This window comes from Eubalaena glacialis, chromosome 12, assembly GCF_028564815.1.
Source record: "Eubalaena glacialis isolate mEubGla1 chromosome 12, mEubGla1.1.hap2.+ XY, whole genome shotgun sequence".
Classification (NCBI taxonomy): Eukaryota; Metazoa; Chordata; class Mammalia; order Artiodactyla; family Balaenidae; genus Eubalaena; species Eubalaena glacialis.
The window spans coordinates 44,717,603-44,733,829 of NC_083727.1; the positions used below are offsets into that span (position 1 = coordinate 44,717,603).

General features: G+C 37.2%; 1 protein-coding gene across 1 annotated transcript; it reads right to left on the reverse strand.

The window, feature by feature from the left end:
• Positions 1-2,540: 2,540 nt before the first annotated feature.
• On the reverse strand, positions 2,541-5,593 carry CALHM4 (calcium homeostasis modulator family member 4). Its single transcript, XM_061207552.1, is given in 3 exon segments — positions 2,541-2,927; positions 5,038-5,121; positions 5,123-5,593. Coding segments are annotated over 3 exon segments (942 nt in total).
• Between the last annotated feature and the right edge of the window lie 10,634 nt (positions 5,594-16,227).

The following is a 16,227-nucleotide window of genomic DNA, read 5'->3' on the forward strand; positions in this document are numbered from 1 at the left end:
AACTACAGTGAAAGGTCATGATTAAGTGGTTCAAAAGATAAACTGTATGTAATACTCTGGAAGAGTTTGGTATAGAAAGCACTTCTAGAATATAGTGGAAAGAAAGTTTCCTGGTGTCAGTATATGAACAACTATTCTTTCTGATGATATAATGCTTTAACTTCATACACTCTGACTTTGCTGACAGAAAAATCTTACTGAAGAGTATTTTTTCTAATTTCTGTATATTATTCTATATATCAGAGTATACTCCCTGATAACTAATAAAATAATTCTGATCATGATATAAAATGTTGATTTAACTAGTGTGTCCCAATACAGAGGAACTTCAAAGATTCTCAGATAAGTAGGGCCATAGAATTTGGAGCTGGAGAAGATGGTAGAGAACAAAGTGGAAGGGGCCTTTCATAATTACACAGCTCATATCACAGCAGACAAAGACCCTACTTCCATACTTACTTCTATTTTTTAAAGATCCCTCTTGTAATGTCATATCAGAACTGTATATCGAATTAGATGACAAAGTGGAATAACTCTCCTTGGCCACTTGAAAAAATCAGTAAACAAACATTCTTTTAAATGTGGAATGCCAGGGAATGTCTGTAGAGAAAGCTCAGAATCAAACTCAGTGATATTTTCCTTCCAATAAAAACAACCTGAGCTACTAGCACTCCAGAAGATTGTATACTCATTCACCTGTATATATATATACATAAACATCTTATTAGATTTAGAAGGGACCTCAAGAATTCATTTGGTTCAGTTCCTTCCCTTTCAGCAGGTATCATCCCTACTTTACAGATGCAACAACTGAGTCCCAGAGAGACTAACCAACTTGCCCAGTGAGTAGTGGAGAGGGAGGAACAGGTCTCCTGTCCTAGCAAACTACCATACTATGTGTCTCCCATTGTTTAAAAAAGGATAGTCTTCTTAGAACTCATTTTTTATTTGTTTCTGTTAAGTTTGAGGGACCCATAATTTCACACAAAATAGACTCTTCCATGACTGTGTAAAAGTAGATTACCAAGTAAGTGATTGTTTTTTAGATAGTCAAATTCTCTGGTATCCTTGAAAGTGAATCCTGAAAGTCAGCTTGACTTTTGGCAGTTGGTCCATTGCCCAGTAAGCAGCCACTATTTTGGTTTAAAAGATAAAGAAAAACCCTCACTTTGCTTATTTTGGCCAATGAACCAGTTGTTTAAGTGAATGTGGCAAAAATCAGGCATGAGACACTGTATATATCAGAAATAATCAAAATAAAATAGAAAACTGTCAAATATTAGAAGTGAAAAGGTAGGTAGGTCTTCTTTTTTAGAGTTCTAGATAATGGATAAACAAATGTAGGTTGCAGTCTTGCTTTCTAATATGGATTATGAGTGCAAAGGTGCAATTGATAATGGAAAGGTACCGAAGGTGTCACCATAGTGGAACACAGGGGAAACTTTCTAGAATAAACTTTCTATATCATAGCTGTAAAAATACTTCTAGTATGGAGGTGCTACAAACAACATTTATGACACCAGTGAGGATACAATATGTCATCTTTCCTTGGTTATGGCACGATGACTCAAGACCTTCTTGCATGGGCTTCTCCCTTACATGTTAACACTTTAGAAAGGGCTTTTTATCCTGATTCCCAAAAGGTCAGATATTTAAGCTTGCAGAAAGAGGAAGAAGCAGTGAAAAGTTGCTGGATATTATATAGAGGTAGAAATTTTTAACAACAGAAATTAGAGACAGGGAAAATAATGGTAGAAGACATGGAATGCCAAGAGAAAGGGTGACAGTAACATTTATTACCACTTGTTTTATGAAAGGCACTGTGCTGAGTACTTAGCTTATATTATCACATTTAATTGTCGCATATGTCCTCACAGTAGCTCTGAGGTTAACTACTATGCGCAGATAACAAAATGGCTCTCAAAGATATTAATTTCTGCGTAGCTACTAGGTAACAAAACTAGGATTCAAAGTTTGATGTGACTACAATTTTCACATTTTTTATTTTTATTTTATTTATTTATTTATTTTTATTTTATTTATTTATGGCTGTGTTGGGTCTTCGTTTCTGTGCGAGGGCTTTCTCTAGTTGCGGCAAGTGGGGGCCACTCTTCATCGCGGTGCGCGGGCCTCTCACTATCACGGCCTCTCTTGTTGCAGAGCACAGGCCCCAGACGCGCAGGCTCAGCAATTGTGGCTCACGGGCCTAATCGCTCCGCGGCATGTGGGATCTTCACAGACCAGGGTTCGAACCCGTGTTCCCTGCATTGGCAGGCAGATTCTCAACCACTGCGCCACCAGGGAAGCCCCCACATTTTTAAAATTAGACCAATATAGCCACTACCAGACCATCAGTGAAATTTCAAAAAGCGAAGCTGGCACAATGATCAGATAAACGGATTTTGGAAATAGCATTTAGGATGGACTTATGTAAACAAATATCAGAAGAGAGAAAAAAAGATGAAGCGATTACACTGAAACTCCCTCACCACAAAAATAAAACATCTGTTAAGCAACCTGAAATGTGAAATGTGCTATGATTAAGGTTTTAATTCAATACTTCCTGATTTGCTTTCCTCATTATCCTCATCCAACCTGTCTCCAAGGAAGCTGTAGTGACCTTGCATGTCATTACCCATGCAGAGAAAGCTGGGTACTGAAATATCTCTCCAGTCCTGACATGAGGGAATACGGATGTGTTGGACATCTTCATTTCCAGGAATGAAGCCAAATAGCTTCTTTATACGCTGCACGATGAGGAACCATGAGTGCTGTGCTGCAGCTTGTTCAAAGAGCTCCCTCTCATTGTAGAGGTGGTTGGTCCAGTAACGATGCTGTGGAGAGGTGAGGGGTGAGCAGCACCTCGCCAAAGAGCAGAAGACTAGGACAGCGATGGTTGCCAAGGTGATCAAAATCCAGCCCAGCATCTTCATATAATTATTCAAAAGAAAAACAGAAAACATCAATATATCAAATATTTAAGAAACAACCATGGTAGGAGGGATTCCTACAAAACGGAGAGCTAAAATGTGGGTAAGAAATTTGCTTTTCTAGTCTTTAGCGTATTAGCAGGTGCTATTCATTTGATCCCAGATGCAGGTGTGACAGAGGATATAGGCCCTACCATTTCAACTTGGTTTTGGGATTACAAAGGATTTTTGGATGTGGGGGATTTCCAAAGGATTTTGAAATGGATTCTAAGTACTGTCCTTGAAGTGGCAGACACGATAACCTACCAATTACCTTTGCATAATGGACATAAAATACATACTTTGATTTTAGCTCAACCATCACGTATAGGGCCATGCATTCTTTGGACACTTAATAAATATTTGATAATGATAATGATGAAAATGATGATATAATAGATAACAATGGTAGCTTCGTAAGGTGTCTTCAATGATGTACCAGCAAGTATTTGTTGACATTTCTTCTTGAATTGCTCTTTCCTTTTATTTTTCTGTGACCAAAGAAAGTCAGTGAGCAAATGAAACTAGAAACTAGAAAATGAACTAGATTTTATTTGCAACTATTTAGTTTCCATTTTTAAAGACTGACATAAGTAGCTGTTTTCTATATTTAGATTCCTTTTTTTCCTTTTCATTATTCTTTTTTTCAATATTTAGTGGTGGTTATGTAGATTGAGAGAGACAGGTTCCACACATTTAGGGAAGCCAGCAGTATGCAGCCATAGTCTGGGAGGTGAAGGTCTCTTCCACAGCTTCTGATTCACTAACAGGCCTGGTATGACCAGTGTGTGCAGAGCAGGATAGCTTCACTCTAGAGAGGCTGAAACCTACAAAGTGATACTGAGGCCAGCACGGCAGAGGAAAGGTCATCTCGGATGCCCATTAATTCATCAGCTATCGTTTACTGAGCCCAAGGTTGACCTCCCACCATGTGCTGTGCATGGTGCTTGGTTATTGAGACTCACATGTGAATTTAGATACGTTCATTCTTTCCAAGTCTTTATGCCTAAGGAGGGAGACAAAATATAAAGCCAAGAAATATTCTGTGTGTTGAGAGCAAGTTTTTCAACTAAATAGCATTAGTACTTTTAAAATTTAATAACTGAAAAGTGACAGGTCAAAAAATGGCTTTGCAATAAGTAGCTTAAAATTAATGTGTTTTTCTCAATATTCAGTAATAACCTAAAAGGAAGGGAAAAGAATCTGAAAAAGAATGGATATAAGTATATGTATAACAGAATCACTTTGCTGTACACCTGAAACTAACACAACATTGTAAATCCACTATACTCCAATATAAAATAAAAATTAAGTTAAAAAAATTAATGTGTTCTTACTAAATTGCAGTGATTTGAAATGTGTTTTTTCCCCAAATCCCTTGGAGAAACTGATAAAAGCCAATGATTCTTTCTGTACTGACAAAAATGTACTTGTACATCTTTAAATTTAACCCATAAGGCTTAGGTCTTCTCCTCACTTCACTCCACTCCCTCACACAAACCTATCTAAGGACACTAAATTTAGAACTATCACTGGTGTTTATTTTTAATCATAATTCAGCTTCCTGTCATTTTAGATGAGATTTTAATATATAAGAATGCATATTTAAGAATATATATGCAGAAAGATGGAATTTAGTAATATAGCAATAATAATTTTAGTATCAATATCTGAAATTCATTGTTTTAATATAGATTCTGAACACAGTCCTGAGCACTTTAGATGTATTAGTTTATTTATTACTCACTCCAACCCTATGTGATAGATCTTATTAATAATATCCCCATTTTACAGCTGAGAAAAGTGAAGCATGGATGAGTTATACAACTTGCTTAAGGTTTTGCAGGTTAATAAATGGCAAAGCAAGACAAACGCAGGTCTGCTGACTCCAAAGCCCAACATCCTAACTATATTTATATAGCCTCTCAGTAAAAATCAAATTGATGAGTGGCATCTAGTTTGTGTTCTATAATCAGACAATATGAGAAGCAGCAGGTATGGGAAATGTTTCCAGTGACTGTAGTTAATATGGGATAGCAGAGCAGCAAAGAAAAAATCAAGAACTTACGTGTGACTGGTATCTGTGCAGAAAAGCGACTTCATCTCTGACCAGGATCATGTCGGATGGAGCTGATGTGCAGCATGGAAAACCCAGCTAAGATCTCTTCCCGTTTGCTGGCACTGACATTGTCAAACACTCGGTAATGGTCCACAGATGCGAATTCACTTGCTGCGCATTCGTAGTACGTGCCTGTCAGCAGGGTCACCGCCAGCCACGTTAGTGGAGCAACAAGTGCCCTCCCAGTGATGCTGAAGAAGCGAAGGCAAGCCAGCTTGCGCTCCAGGAAGCTGATTCTCCGGGCCGGAGGGGTACAACTGCAGCAGTATTCATTGGTAATTGTCCACATCTGGCCTCTCAGAGCAAAGCCAGCAACCAGAAGGATTAAGGCAGGAATGACTAGAAAAGCAGAACCATAATAGAAGTTTTTCCCAACCTGACAGGGGCATCTGAATGTGAAAGAGGAGATTTGTTGCCCACCAGTAGTCAAAGCAGCAATTAAAGAATTGATAAATGTTCCACTTCTCTGCAGCGAAGATACAATATTGTTGAGAGCTGGGCTCATCGTTGGGAATTCCTTACACAAATCAGCTTGTAGCCCTTTCTGATCATCAGACTCCACCAGCTATAACCATTTTATGGGATCTTACTGGTTTAACTGGTTGTGTCAAGTGACCCAACATCCTTACATGTTTAAAGGATTCTAGCATCTTTCCTTGTGTACTTTGTGAATCCTGAGCTAATAAATGCACTTCACAGTACAGCTGGAGGGACCTGAGGGAGAGATTTATCTGGTATGAGTGATGGGGGAAATTTCTTCAGTGTATCTTTCTACTAAAAAGAAGATGACCTGCTTGCAAAACAAACTGCTGCCATCTTTCTATGTGCTGCTTTGTGTGACACAAAATGCTCAACACTAGCAGAAGAGCATTGGAAGAAAAACATAGAACATTCTTACTGGTTCAGGACTGTGTTACCAGAAAATTATGGCATAAAGAATACTGGAAATTACCTAATACTAGAGCAATCTAAATTTAGGGCTGTCTGGAGCATCCATAACCTCAGAGTTTTTCCAGAAGATCCCAAAAGAGAAGAAAAAGACTTGGGTACCCATAAAACCAAATCACAACAAAAAAATTCTACCTTTGCATAAAAATGTGTTTGTATTGACAGAACATAATATAATAATGTGTTCTTTAAAAGTTAAGTTGCAAATTTGTTAATAAGGTATCTTTTTGTTATATGAAAATATAATATTTGGTTAATTAATAAAGTTATGTATATAGACAAGAATTTAGTGATCAAACATGTAAAATGTTATCTATATTTATTTAATCATCAAATGTTTTTGTATGATTTCTATATAAAAGGCCCTGGAGTAGGCTTGCTTTGTCTCAAAAAAAATGAATAAGATATAAATTTCTCTTCTCAAATAAATCTCAACTGGCCTTGGTTAAGTACATAATCAGTGAATTGAAACATAATGCTGAGGAACTGACCCAAAGTGCAGTACAAAAAGACAAAGAAATAAAATAATGTATCTTAAAAAGCAGTTAAAGGAGGGAGGAACACTCCCAAACTCATTCTACAAGGCCACCATCACCCTAATACCAAAACCAGACAAAGATATCAAAAAAAAAGAAAACTACAGGCCAATAATACTGATGAACATAGATGAAAAAATCCTCAACAAAGATCAAGTGGGGTTTGTCCCAGGCATGCCAGGATTCTTCAATGTAGGCAAATCAATCAATGTGATACACCATATTAACAAATTAAAGGATAAAAACCATATGATCATCTCAATAGATGTAGAAAAAGCTTTCAACAAAATTCAGCACCCATTTATGATAAAAAGTGTCCAGAAAGTGGGCATAGAGGGAACCTACCTCAACATAATAAAGGCCATATATGACAAACACACAGCCAACATCATTCGCAATGGTGAAAAACTGAAACCATTTCCTCTAAGATCAGGAACAAGTCAAGGTTGCCCACTCTCACCACTATTATTCAACACAGATTTGGAAGTCCTAACCACAGCAATCAAAGAAGAAAAAGAAATAAAATGAATCCAAATTGGAAAAGAAGAAGTAAAACTGTCACTGTTTGCAGATGACATGATACTATACATAGAGAATCCTAAAGATGCTACCAGAAAACTACTAAAGCTAATCAATGAATTTGGTAAAGTTGCAGGATACAAAATTATTGCACAGAAATCTCTTGCATTCCTATACACTAACAATGAAAAACCTGAAAGAGAAATTAAGGAAATACTCCCATTTATCACTGCAACAAAAAGAATAAAATACCTAGGACTAAACCTACCTAAGGAGACGAAAGACCTGTATGCAAAAAACTATAAGACACTGATGAAAGAAATTAAAGATGATACCAACAGATGGAGAGATATACCATGTTCTTGGATTGGAAGAATCAATATTGTGAAAATGACTATACTACCCAAAGCAATCTACAGATTCAATACAATCCCTATCAAACTACCAAACGCATTTTTCACAGAACTAGAACAAAATATTTCACAATTTCTATGAAAACACAAAAGACCCCGAATAGCCAAAGCAATCTTGAGAAAGAAAAACAGAGCTGGAGGAATCAGGCTCCCTGACTTCAGACTACAAAGCTACAGTAATCAAGACAGTATGGTACTGGCACAAAAACAGAAATATAGATCAATGGAACAGGATAGAAAGCCCAGAGACAAATCCACACACATATGGTCATCTTACCTTTGACAAAGGAGACAAGAATATACACTGGAGAAAAGACAGCCTCTTCAATAAGTGGTGCTGGGAAAACTGGACAGCTACATGTAAAAGAATGAAATTAGAACACTTCCTAACACCATACACAAAAATAAACTCAAAATGGATTAAAGATATAAATGTAAGGCCAGACACTATAAAACTCTTAGAGGAAAACATAGGCAGAACACTCTATGACATTAATCACAGCAAGATCCTTTTTGACCCACTTCCTAGAATAATGGAAATAAAAACAAAAAAACAAATGGGATAAATGAAACTTAAAAGCTTTTGCACAGCAAAGGAAACCATAAACAAGACTAAAAGACAACCCTCAGAATGGGAGAAAATATGTGTAAATGAAGCAACTGACAAAGGATTAATCTCCAAAATACAAAAGCAGCACATGCAGCTCAATATCAAAAAAACAAACAACCCAATCAAAAAACGGGCGGAAGCCCTAAATAGACATTTCTCCAAAGAAGATATACAGATTGCCAACAAACACATGAAAGGATGCTCAACATCACTAATCATTAGAGAATGCAAATCAAAACCACAATGAGGTATCACCTCACACTGGTCAGAATGGCCATCATCAAAAAATCTACGAACAATAAATGCTAGAGAGGGTGTGGAGAAAAGGGAACCCTCTTGCACTGTTGGTGGGAATGTAAATTGATACAGCCACTATGGAGAACAGTATAGAGGTTCCTTAAAAAACTAAAAATAGAATTACCATATGATCCAGCAATCCCACTACTGGGCATATACCCAGAGAAAACCGTAATTCAAAAAGACACATGCACCCCAATGCTCATTGCAGCACTATTTACAATAGCCAGGTCATGGAAGCAACCTAAATGCCCATCAACAGACGAATGGATAAAGAAGTTGTGGTACATATATACAATGGAATATTACTCAGCCATAAAAAGGAACAAAATTGAGTCATTTGTTGAGACGTGGATGGATCTAGAGACTGTCATACAGAGTGAAGTAAGTCAGAAAGAGAAAAACAAATATCGTATATTAACGCATGTATGTGGAACCTAGAAAAATGGTACAGATGAACCGGTTTGCAGGGCAGAAGTTGAGACACAGATGTAGAGAACAAATGTATGGACACCAAGGGGGGAAAACTGCGGTGGGGTGCGGATGGTGATGTGCTGAATTGGGCGATTGGGATTGACATGTATACAGTGATGTGTATAAAATTGATGACTGATTAAAAAAAAAAAAGAGAGACATGTACCACAATGTTCATTGCAGCACTATTTACAATAGCCAGGACATGGAAGCAACTTAAGTGTCCATCGACAGATGAATGGGTAAAGAAGATGTGGCACATATATACAATGGAATATTACTCAGCCATAGAAAGAAATGAAATTGAGTTATTTGTAGTGAGGTAGATGGACCTAGAGTCTGTCATACAGAGTGAAGTAAGTCAGGAAGAGAAAAACAAATACCATATGCTAACACATATATATGGAATCTAAAAAAAAAAAAAAGGTTCTGAAGAACCTAGGGGTAGGACAGGAATAAAGACGCAGACGTAGAGAATGGACTTGAGGACACGGGGAGGGGGAAGGGTAAGCTGGGACAAAGTGAGAGAGTGTCATGGACATATATACACTACCAAATGTAAAATAGATAGCTAGTGGGAAGCAGCTGCATAGCACAGGGAGATCAGCTAGGTGCTTTGTGACCACCTAGAGGGGTGGGATAGGGAGGGTGGGAGGGAGACGCAAGAGGGAGGGGATAGGGGGATATATGTATACGTATAGCTGATTCACTTTGTTATACAGCAGAAACTATCACAACATTGTAAAGCAACTATACTCCAATAAAGATGTAAAAAAAAAAAAGCAGTTAAAGGAAATAGAAAACAGATTAAGCAACTCCATGTTCTGTCTAATAGGAGTTCTCGAGGAAAAAATGAAGGAGCAGACAGAAAAGCAATATTTGAAGAGAAATAACTGAGAATTTTGCAGAATCAAAGAAAGTTCTTACATCAGAAGAGTGTTATCTATTCTGAACGGTGTCACTAAAGATAAATTCACATCTGGACACATCATGGTAAAACTGCAGAGTGTGAAAAATAAAAAAGCTTATAAAAGCTTAAAAGCTTAAAAGCTGCCAGAAAGAAAAGAGAGATAACCTACAAAAAAATGACAATAGACTGACAGTACACTTCTCATCAGTAACAACAGAGACCAGAAGATGATATGCAAAGTGCTTAGTACCAGCTAAACCATCATTCGAGATAGAGCAAAATAAAGACACACACAGACTAAGGGAATTTACCACCCACAGAACCTCATTAAGAGGATTATTAAAGGATATATTTCAGCAAGGAGAAAAATAAAGGCTGAGGAAAGACATGGGAGCAAAAAATAATGGTGAGTACAAATATATTTTTAATGTTCCTTTATTTAATTATTAGTTATTTCTACAAATAACTACTTTTTATTTCAAAAGATACAACTAAGGTAATCCATGGTTATAATAAGATATCACTGCATAGCTCCTAAAATGGCAAAAATTAAAAAGACACGCCATACCAAATGTTGGTGAGGATTGCAGAGCAACTGTAACTCTTATATACTGATGTTGGGAACATAAAATGAAACAACCACTTTGGAAAATTGTCAGTTTCCTTAAAAGTTACCTATATATACCTGCCATAAAACACAGGCATTTATCTCCTAGTTATTTACTCAAGAGAAATGAAAGCATATGTCCACATGAAAACTTGTACATGAATGACAGAGCAATTTTATTTATAATAGCTGCAAACTGGAAACAACACAAATGTCCATCAACAGGTGAGTGAATCAACAAACTGTTATATATCCATGTAAGGGAAAACTACTCAGCAAAATAAAGGGAATAATCTTTCGATATATACAATAACAAGAATGAATTCCAAATAATTTTCTGAAAGAAAGAATTCAGGCACAGGAATACATAATGTATGACTATTTACATAAAATTCTTTAAAAATGTAAATTAATCTCTACTGACAGAAAACAAACCAGTGCTTGCCTAGGGAGTAGGGGAGGAGGAATAAGAAGAGAGGAATTGCCAGGGGCATGGGACAACTTGTAGCGGAATGTATCAATTTGAACCATGGGATTTTAATTTACGGAAGTGACTGAGTGATGACACAAATACATCAGTGCCACTGAAAGAAAAATTTATTACTTACATTTACCAAGAGGAGGGGGCATGCCAGGCCACTCAGGGCCACATGGGGAAGTGCCAGGTTTGGTCAGGAGGCAGAAAGGAGGAGGGAAAGCCTAGGCCAGAGCCTTTAGTGGGGTTTCTGTGGGAAAGGCAAGGCAGGTCAGGGGAAACAGCTTAGGGGTGGCTAATTTAAATAGTTCTGGTGGGCTTCAGGGCATGGGGGCTGTTGCTACTTGTCTGGCACCTGGTCCTGGGTTGATTTAGAGCAGAGGAATTTTTGGCTTGGTGTATGAGAGTTAGACAAGAGAGTGGGTCAGAATATGGACTCCGGATCACACAGGAGATATAAACTACTTTGGCTGTTGGTTTGGTCCTGTAGTTAATGGATACAAAATAGACAAAGAATCAAAGAAAACACAGTTACAAAACAGGAGTGATGGAAATATTAATTATGTTGCTTAATTTGATGGCTTTAGGGGTGTACACATATGTCAAAACTTATCAAACTGTAAATCACTTATATTTCAACAGAGCAGTAAAAATCTTAAGTATAATTACTAAACAATAGAAATACAGTGCATAGATCATTCAGAAACAGGGGAAATAAAAAGAGAATAATGATAAGAAAAGAGACAGTAAACAAAGGAAAAAGGATGGTAAAAAGAAAACACAAAATAATGGTAGAAATGAGACCAAACACATCAATAATCACACATACAAAAATTTTAAATAGCTAACAATTACTGAGTGCTCACTACATACCAGGCACTGTTCAAGAACTTTATCTTATTTAATTCCCACAATAATCCTATGATGAGGTACTAATACTATCCTCAGCTTTTTTACAGATGAGAAAATTGTGGTATGGAGAGATAAAGGAAATTGCAAAGGGCCACACAGAGATGAGTGAAAGGGCCAGGACTAGGACCCAGGTGGTCTGGCACATGCTTTTAAGAGCTGGTGTAAACTCACCTACAGAGTGATTAAAAAATAGAGTCGTTCCACTTACAAGTGACACACCTAAAACTAGACCACACACAAAGCTTGAAAAATAAAGGTACTGAAATATGCATGACTGGAAATAATAATATTAATATAAGGCAAAAGTGAGGTAAAGGCAAAAAGGGGCAAAAGGGCTAATTTTGAACACAATCATAATAAAAGGAACAATCCATTATGAGATATGACAGTCATGAACTTGTATGTCTATGACTGTATAACTGAAATATACAAAGCAAAAATATCAACTTATAAGGAGAAATTCTTATAATCATAGAGTTTTTAACATGTTAGAAATGATCAGGGAAACATTAGAAAGTAAACATTGAAAGGATATAAAAGATATGAAAGAACAAAATTAGCAAGCTTTGTCTAAGATATAGTGTTCCATACTCTAAAAATCAAGAATAAGCATTTTTATAAGTTCCCCATAAATCATTTGCCAAAACATACTGATCATGTACAAGATCACAAAGAAAATTTCAGCATTAATGTCTAATAACAAGGAAACAGATTGAAAAACCAGGGTGATAGAATGCCATAGAGTAGGGGTTGGCAATCTGTAGTTCAGGGACCAAACTGACCCACTGCCTGTTTTGTATGCCTTTTAAGCTAAGAATGATTTTTACATTTTAAAATGGCTTGAAAAATTTTTTTAATATTTTGTGACATGTGAGAATTACATGAACTCCAAATCTGAGTGTGTATAAATGAAGTTTTATGGTCATATAACCACATCTGTTCCTAAACTGTCTATGGCTGCTTCCCACCACCACAGCAGAGTTGAGTAGTTGTGACAGAGTCTGTATGGCCTTAAAGCCTAAAATAATCCAGCCCTTTATAGAAAAAGTTTGCTGACCCCCTATTACAAAGCTGTGAAAAATAAATTAACTAGAATGACAGGTACGGATATAGATAAATCTTAAATAATTTTGGAAGAAAAAGGCAAGCTGTAGGATAATTGCAGTATGATACCTTATGTAAAGTTTTAAAGTAAAATAATATTATGTATTCTTTATGGTTACTGACATCTGCAGAATTTAGAAACATATATAGAAACAATAAATATCAAGTTCTGGGTAGTGGTGAGGAAGAAAGAATAAGATTAAGGAGGGTACAGGATATTTCAACTGTATCAGTACTGCTTTAATGCTTAAAACAAAGCCTGAAGTATAGACAGAAACTTGTTCAGTAGAGCTTGGTAGTAAGTACTACATCTTCCTTATGTTTATAATTTCATATTTTAAAAATCCATTTAGTAGAGTATATGGGAAGTAAGGAAGTGGAGAAGGAAATTGTAGACCACTCTTTCAGGGAACATTGATTAGAAGTCGTTATTGAGGAGTCAAAGTCTTGTTGTAAGGGAGTTTGTTGATGACAAATTCTTAAGTTTTTATTGTCATTTACTGTTGAAAGAACTGACTTTGTCTGCAGTGCTGGCATGTACCTTGTCAATGATTGTGAACCGTTGCATCCATGAGTAATCATTTTCTTTGGGGCTTTATAGCCAAATAGTCTCCTTGTTAAAGATAGTTTGCTGTTGCCTGTCTAGCCAACATGTAAAATGTCTACCCCTCAGCAGGGATCCGCCAGCTCATTCACTGAGCACATGCTGGTATTTGTACATGGGTACGGGAAATCAGGTCTGCCGGCTAGAGCTGTCTTCAGAGGGGTAGGGGTGCTGAGCGAATTAACACTGATTTTACGTAAAGAAATTCACTTAAACACCAAAAGCAGACTTAAATAGAAAAAGAAGTTGCAAAAAGATAACAAGCCCCTGGACCAGATGTTATAGTAACTGGAAGTGGCTTTGCACTGTCTGAGAGTTTGTGGATGATCACCATTATGTTTACCGTTATGATGGTAAACATAATGCTGACAGATCTGTAGATGTCCTCCTCTTTTACCATCTCCCCAATTCTCTACTCAGCTGCCCTGGCACTTCCTAAAGGACCAGTATAGGGGAGTTGCCCAGCTCACCACTTACTTGTGTTGATTGGCTGCAGTGCAGATACGATGAGACTGAAGAATGCGTCATTTTCCCAACACTGGCTCCAAATTCAGTCCTCGGTTACAGAATGAACACTTGATAAAAAAGGAAAATTTTATCTTCTGCATTATTTTGAAATGACTCTTCTTCCTAGTTTGCTGCCAGGGCAGAAATTATAGATCATCTACCTGTTTGAAACATAACCTCTGTGCTTTCCTCTATTAAAGTGAAGGGCGGTTTTACATAAAAAGAAGGAGCCTGGGGAACACAAGGCTCACTTTGATCAGAAGAGCTGCTGAAGGTAAGCAGGTTTCATAGTCTGAACCCCAGCAAAGCAGTGACCCAGCCAGTGCCTGCAGCTAGGCTTGTGCAGGCTGTGGTTTTGCATGGAAGCGACTGGCAGGGGCTCCTTCCTTAAGCTCTGTGGTCCTGGCTGCCGGGGTGCGGAAATGGGGGAGACCCATCCGTCTGGAGGAAGGTCTGGCTTTTTCTAATGAACCCATGATGTCCTGAATTCTCATAGCGGCCCTGATGTCACCATAGCATTAGAGTTCAGTGAAATCGATTCCTGTATCATCATACCCCTCCCACCAAGTACACAGGCCTTATCTGTTGTTCTCTGGATGTCTGATCCAGAACCAAGAATTGCCCCCAGATTGGACACAGCAACATGCTGTCAGCATACCTGATTAGCTTTTGCGAATCTACCTCTAAAATACTTTGCTCTAACATAATTAGATTGTGTGTAGTAGAAAAAATAACATTCTTGATTCGCAGTCAGCAAATTGAGCCCAAATCACTCTTTGTTGTCTACTATCCAGCTAACCTTGAACAAATTTCTTTACCTCTGACTTTTAGATTCCTATCCTTTAAAATGGTCATGATTACAGTACTGACTACTTCACAGGTTGTAGTTGAATTAAAATGAGATAAAGAAAATGAAAAACATGTTGTAAACTGTAAAGTTTGTATAAACGTAAGGTGTTATTAATCTGCTGCTGAAAAGCCCCCCCAAGCCAGTAACACTGATTTTCCTGATAATTAGTCACATAGGCACTAATGGAAATGTCTTAAATATTGTAGAATTCCATTCAGTATATTCAGTACAAAAATCATCTATAGTAATTAGTGTTTATATAGTACATTATAATGTGTTTTATAGCACACATTATCTCTGATACTCACAATTATTCTGTGGGGTGGATATTATTATTGCCATTTTCCAGATGTGGCAAAGAGCAATATAATGGCTTGTCCAAGGGGACTCGGCCAGTAAATGGTAGAAATGCAGCTGAGCCTGAGCCTACCAAATCCTCCTAGGCTCTTTGAACTACACCACACTCTTCTTCAAAGTAGTCAGTAGTCTGTCACTTTAGAGCAAGAATTTTCCAGAACACATAGGCTAAATGACTCAAGCTGTAAGAAATAGGAAACTACTTTCTCAAATTGAGTTTTATGCTTCTATTTCTGGAACAGTTTTGATCCTCTGAGCCCCGCAGTTGTCACGATGAGAAGGTTTCTTGTTTTAACGTGATGTATTTATACTTCTGCATAAATAAAGACAGCCTTCAATAGTTAACATCTCAGGTACTTTCGAAAGAAAGCTAAGGGCTTGCTTTCTCTGACAGAATCATTATACATTATTAAACTGTAGAGCATGCGTTTTGAGCAACAGTTTTGTAAGAAAATATTACCAACCAAATTCTATCATACCTTAAAATTGCTAATTATGAAGAAAAAACGTTACCAGATATATTTGAATTTTGTAATCACACAAGATGGGTATCTGTGAGACCTGTTATTTGGGGGATAACATGATACCTCGAATCCAGGATTTAGTGCCTATAGATTGCTGATCCTGTCTCGAATTCACACAACAATCAATACAAAGACTGAATAACGCTAACATTTAGATTTGTGTTGGATTGTGACGCTTTCTGTTTGTGATTTTAAAACAATGCCTTGGCATGAGAGCAAAACACCACTCATATTCCCTTGGGCAGAAGACATTTCAGTAGCCAGTGCTTCTGGTCTGACTTTTCACTATCAGCTTTTATGCCTTTAGATTACAACTCATCCCCATAAGTGAAGCAGTATTTGATCGTTGGCAATGTTCACGGCTATAAGACAATCCTATTTACAATTCTTTTCCTCTTCAGAAGTAGCACCCGTATCTCAGAGCAAGGAGGAACTTGCAAAAACAACACAAAAGGACAAAGATTGATACACTTTCTTCACCTGCCAGGCAAA